At 45.1% G+C, this 6445-nt stretch overlaps 1 protein-coding gene across 1 annotated transcript; it reads left to right on the forward strand.

Moving 5' to 3' along the window:
• The first annotated feature begins 181 nt into the window (after nucleotides 1-181).
• LOC116375958 (uncharacterized protein C16orf96) lies at nucleotides 182-6433 on the forward strand. The gene is made up of 4 exons (XM_031834987.1): nucleotides 182-689; nucleotides 5505-5609; nucleotides 6008-6088; nucleotides 6242-6433. The coding sequence occupies exons 1-4, from the start codon at nucleotides 303-305 to the stop codon at nucleotides 6431-6433; spliced, it is 765 nt and encodes a 254-aa protein (XP_031690847.1). The 5' UTR covers nucleotides 182-302.
• Nucleotides 6434-6445: the final 12 nt, after the last annotated feature.

The following is a 6445-nucleotide window of genomic DNA, read 5'->3' on the forward strand; positions in this document are numbered from 1 at the left end:
AACCGAGATTGAGTAGCAACGAACAAGTGTTGAAAAGTAACTGTTTGGGGAATATTTAATTATAATTTACAGACACTTTTTTATTTAGTACAGAAGAATCAAAGAGTATTTTTTTTCTATAATTTTACATTTCAATTTTTTTTGCGTTCGATCCTGTCGATTAAAAAAAATATTGTTATTTAATTGAATCTTTCTGGCGTTGAATTTTTACAAAATAAGATGGCAATATTGGAAGAAGATATATCTTTCATATCCCTCGTAAATACTGTTTAATAACTAACTCAGAAGTAGTGTGAGACAAAATGTCAGCTGACATTAGTTTGTTCGATTTGGTGAACCTGTCGATCGGGACACCTGAAGTTGGAGCTGTCAACTTCAATGCGTTGCATACCCTCCTCCACGCTATCCTGGGACACCTGAAAATCCAAAATGTGACCACCGGCTGGAGAGAGCAGGATGCCCCGCCACAGGAGCCCCATGGCCCGCATCTGACCAAGTCCTCTAGCCCGTACCATCACATGGAAGACAAACTTCGGCAGATCGAGAGACAGATGGCCGCGCTGGAGAACCTTCCTAGCGGTACCGATCTTCTGAGCCGCACTGCCTCAACCACAACACCGGTCAACGACTTGTGGCAGCTGATGCAGCTCCGCCGCAAGGCTCAGGCGAGTGAGGACGGCGTGTCCAAGGTGAGACAGGCTCTTCCTCAAAATGTATTTATTAATATCACACTGTCATCGCTGAGTCATAATTTTATTATAAATTGAAATAATGTCATGCGAGGACAGGTGAAAGTTGAACATTGCTGCTGTGGCAGTGCTGCCTCCCCTGATCAACAGTCAAAACTGTGTTGAAACTCTGATTTGTCCGTGGTGCACAATTTTGCTTGTCATAAAATAGGCGCCAAATCAGTTTTTAGGAATCTGTCAAACAATTTTGTGGTCAAAGAAAAATGGCCACAATGGTCAAGAAATATGATTATATTACAGTTCCACTGGGTATTCTAGACTAGACATCCATCTTGTGACAGATGTTAGAGTCTGAGGTTTATTTACAGCAATGACAAGGGGAAGAGTTAAAGTTGGGAGGAGAGGGGATGAATGAGCCAATTGGAAGCTATGGATGATTAGATGGCAATGATGGCATGGCCAGATGGCCAGATTGGGAATTTAGTCACAACACCGGGGTTAACACCCCTACTCATATGATAAGTGCCATGGGATCTTTAGTGACCACAGAGTCAGGACACTGAAAGACAGCCCTGGGACACTGAATCTCCTTAGACCAGAGGGAAGAGTACCACCTATTGGCCTTCCAGCAGCGTTCTGTCTCCCATCCAGGTACCGACCAGGACCAACTACCTAGTTTCTGAGGCAAGCCAGCAGTGGAATGCAGGGGGATATGCTGCTGGCAAGTGATTCAGCCCCTCTTATCTGTATTAAGTCCTTGAGTGCTTGCTCATCAAAGCCCTGTCCCGCAGCTGGGGGCCTGTCTGTGTGGTGAATGGTGAGCATTTCAGAACACTCAACACTGGATAAGGATATTGATGACAGAGCACAGCACAATAGGTGATGGGCACCACACTGTCTTCTCAAATGACCTCGCTGTGTCTCTATTCCAGTTTCCAAAGGAAAGGCCACTCCCCAAAGATAAGCACCACTCCTGTGTTCCCTGTGTATGCTGTAGAACAAAATTGAATAGCTGAGTAGTACAGATCACTAGGGGAGGCTGCTGAGAGGGGACGGCTCATTGTAATGGCTGGAATGGAATTAGTGGAACGGAGTCAAACGTGGTTTCCATATGTTTGATGTGTTTGAAACCATTCCACCTATTCAGCTCCAGCCATTACCATAAGCCCGTCCTCCCCAATTAAGGTGCCACCAACCTCCTGGGGTGTACACGATTTAGAATCAGTATCGGTCCAGTACTTCATACCACACTCTGAACTGTATCTCTGCTGGTATCTGAAATGTCTGAGTTTGAAATATGGACACTGATAGAGACATTACAGTCTGTGTAAATAAAGCAAGTAGGAAGATGAAAGATTGCACAGGACTTAGCTATCTTCACTGATGTTGCCCAGACCTGCCCAGTTAACACTCAGGTGATATGAGGGAGGGACATCCAGTGGGTACAGGCGAAGGTGCCTCTGAAAATCCTCTGAATCATTCATGTATCCTGTGGGTATACTACTGTGGGTCAATACCAGTATCCACTGGCCCTGTCTGGACCACTGGCCCTGTCTGGACTTCTGGCCCTCGCTGGCCCTGTCTGGCCTTCTCTGGCCCTGTCTGGCATTCTCTGGCCCTCTCTGGCCTTCTCTGGCCCTGTCTGGCCCTGTCTGGCATTCTCTGGCCCTGTCTGGCATTCTCTGGCCCTCTCTGGCCTTCTCTGGCCCTGTCTGGCATTCTCTGGCCCTGTCTGGCCTTCTCTGGCCCTGTCTGGCCTTCTCTGGCCCTGTCTGGCATTCTCTGGCCCTGTCTGGCATTCTCTGTCCCCGTCTGGCCTTCTCTGTCCCCGTCTGGCCTTCTCTGGCCCCGTCTGGCATTCTCTGGCCCCGTCTGGCATTCTCTGGCCCCGTCTGGCATTCTCTGGCCCCGTCTGGCATTCTCTGGCCCCGTCTGGCATTCTCTGGCCCCGTCTGGCATTCTCTGGCCCTGTCTGGCCTTCACTGGCCCTGTCTGCTATATCCCTTAAGACCCCACTAAGACACAATGTCCATCAGTTTCTGTCTCACAACTCATAGCAGCATATTGAATTTCCCGCATACAGGCCCTTAGCCAGGGTCTCTTTCTTCTTACCCCATGGCAGAGGTTATCAGGGGATTGTTGTGATTGATAAAGGTGTGCTCCGCTGTGACCCCACAGGGTACATGTCCTGGATCTGAGAGGGTAGCGAAAAGTCTGCCTGAGTGGCGCTCTGTGTTCACAGTGGCGTGGAAGGATTCCAGGCCACCGGCCATCTTAGTCAGAGCCAGTTAATGGCTGACTAAAGAGTAACCGGGAGGTAGAGTGGATGGCTTTCTTCCCAATCGCAAATAACTTCCTTATCGTTGGGACAGTAAAAGTTAGTGTACTTACAATATGTTAGTTACTCATTTCCTACCCCTTTTACTAGAGTTTTGCTTGTTGTCAGAAGGGGCTTGTATTTAGGTTGTCCTGTCCGTTACCATTTGCAACATACTTGTGGGTGATGATGACCCAGATGTTGTGGCAGAAACAGGAAGGAGGTTGGGCACTCTGTCTAAACAACATCCTCACAGACCAACAGACAGGGTACTAGGGACATTGTGTCTGAGGAAGATACGGTTGGGGATGTCCCCTGGTTAGGGAGCCCAGCTCCTTTGAGGGAATAGGACGATGCATACATTTTACCTACTGTTTGCTGATGTAGGCAATTATCATTTCCTGTGAACTCAATATGTCCAATCAGCCTCACGAGGAGCTTTTAAAGTATCATAATAATCTCATAGGAAATTAACCATACCCTTGACTAGAGGTCGACCGACTATGATTTTTCAACGCTGATACCGATTATTGGAGGACCAAAAAAGCCGATACCGATTAATCGGACGATTTTTTAAAAACGTTTATTTGTAATAATGACAATTACAACAATACTGAATGAACACTTATTTTAACTTAATATAATACATAAATAAAATCAATTTAGCCTCAAGTAAATAATGAAACATGTTCAATTTGGTTTAAATAATGCAAAAACAAAGTGTTGGAGAAGAAAGTAAAAGTGCAATATTTGCCATGTAAGAAAGCTAGCATTTAAGTTCCTTGCTCAGAACATGAGATCATATGAAAGCTGGTGGTTCCTTTTAACATGAGTCTTCAATATTCCCAGGTAAGAAGTTTTAGGTTGTAGTTATTATAGGAATTATAGGACTATTTCTCTCTATACCATTTGTATTTCATTAACCTTTGACTAATGAATGTTTACCCGCCTTCATCTGCCTACCACCGCTCAGTCAGATACTTAGATATTTGTATGCTCAGTCAGATTATACCAAAGCATGACACGCTAGATAATATCTAGTAATATCATCAACCATGTGTAGTTAACTAGTGATTATGATTGATTGATAGTTTTTTATAAGATAAGTTTAATGCTAGCAAAAAATTTACCTTGGGTTACTGCATTCGCGTAATTCTCCTTGTGGAGTGCAACAAGAGGCAGGCAGTTATTGCGTTGGACTAGTGAAAATCTGTCGTAGAACGAGGCAGTTAACTCACCGTTCCTAGGCCGTCATTGAAAATAAGAATGTGTTCTTAACTGACTTGCCTAGTTAAATAAAGATTAAATAAAGGTGTGAAAAAAAAACAACTTGAAATCGGCCCTAATTAATCGGCCATTCCGATTAATCGGTGGACCTCTACCCTGGACCCACCCATCAAAATGTGACAAATACAGTTGATTGTCTCTTTGTTTGTCATTAGGGGTTGGGTTGGTTGCCAGGTTAGAATATTCTAGTCCTGCTTACAAGATATGATCATGTTTTGCCTAATCTCATGTCTCTGAGATGCTTGAGGCGATCAATGAAAAGGTGGTCTCCTCCAGAAATTCCATACACGCAGGTCATATCCCTTCCACGTTTACAGCTCACTGAACAACCTATTAGTTATTCAGACAAATTTTTGACGGCCTGTGCAGCTCAGTGGAGTCGCTATGCGTCGTTTCATGTCTGGGTGCATTAGACAAACCCACTGGAACTCTGATCAATACGTTCAGAGCCACCTGTTTCAACTTTGCTTAGTAAACACAACCTATTTCTAATTTGCAACACCCAGAGCACATGTGTGGGTTTACTCTGTCAACAAGGCCTCAGCTGTGTTAGAGAGTGGAGTGGTTCCATATGGGCAGGGGTTATGTACTCTGAAAAACATGGATTATCTGGAGACCGACAGGTCCTACCGCTGCTTTGTAACAGCTTGTGTATCTCATCTACTGCATATGGATGGTGGTGTCCTAGTAACCTCCCTTGGGGTGAAATGTCAACTGGATGGAGCCATGGAGAGCGGTTTTGGGATCCGTCCTAAATGAAGCGGTTTAGGATCTTCCTACTGATCTTCAAAGGAAGTAGCTTGGGAAATAGTCACGTATATGGCTTTGGATTTAGACCTTACTGAGTCCCCTGACCGCTTCAAAGTTTCACAGAGTCTTACTTTGGGAGATTAGAGAACTGGGCTGAGTCAGTTTCAAGTGTTTTGGGCATGAAGAGGCTGTGAAAAAGCTTTAGACCTAATGCTAAGAGATCACCATGCGTGTTGATTCACCCTGAATATGGCACAGTGATTTAGAAATGTTGGAGGTTTACCCAATACATTACTGGGAGCTTATATATCGCGTGTGCGACCCTCTTTATTTCTATAGCCTACGATTCAGTCATCATAACAGAAACTGTCAAAAGGTAATGATTGTGTTAAGTGATCTGACCAGTGATGTGAGGTTCTTTGAGCTTTGAGTCCTTCGAACACACTCTGTTGTGTTTCCAGTCTATGTCGCTGATCCAGGATCTGCTGAAGGAGATCCAGGACCTGAAGGAGTCCAGAGACGACCTGAAGAAAGAGGTCAAGAGCCTCCAGAACCAACTCAACCAGGTCAGACACACATCTATACTGGCAAACCCTCATAGTGAGGAGGGATTGCAGATAGATAACATTTGGCAACCTTGCTCATCTCCCTCATTAATCTACAGTAGGGGATATACCCAGTGCTCATCCCTAGGGAATCCTTCTCCATCTCACCACCCCACACAGTGGTGAAATATAGAGTCATGTAGAGCCCGATCCACCCTGGCCCTGGTCCCCTCCCTCCATCCCTCTCTGTAGGGGACATGGAGTCATACAGAGGGCAATAGCATCAAAGAGCCACAGCTTATCTCTGGCAACCTGGCCTGTCACTCACCCCAACAATAGAGTGAGGATAATAGGGATCATCCTACATGTCTGTTTCCATCTGGTAGCATGACGTTGCTCTGGGTATTTTTGGGTTCCAGCTGAATATGAGTGAGCTGGTTGACAGAATCAACGAAGTGGAACAGTACTGCCACCGACTGGACAACCTGGACTCTGCCACCGTGAGTTGGAACTGAGGAGACTACTTTCCAAGCTCAGAAATTATATACTACATTGTTAAGAGGAGACAAACAATAGTATAGTACTGTAGTAGCTAACTCTAGTAAAAAGAGGTTAATTATGACTTCCTCTTTCTTGTCTTCTCTCTATCACAGAAAGAGCTGCAGGACAGAGTTGGGCGTTACCCAGACCCAGACGAGCTCATCCAGTGTGTGACCTGGGACATCATGCAGACCACCTTGGTTAGCGAGCAACAGAATCTGCAAAAGGCATGTCTTATGTCTTGCTTGAAAGAGCGAGATTCCTTTATCAAGCAATCATATACAAGACATAGGAATAGACATTAGCTTTGTGTTGAT

Source organism: Oncorhynchus kisutch, linkage group LG10 (genome assembly GCF_002021735.2).
Source record: "Oncorhynchus kisutch isolate 150728-3 linkage group LG10, Okis_V2, whole genome shotgun sequence".
Classification (NCBI taxonomy): Eukaryota; Metazoa; Chordata; class Actinopteri; order Salmoniformes; family Salmonidae; genus Oncorhynchus; species Oncorhynchus kisutch.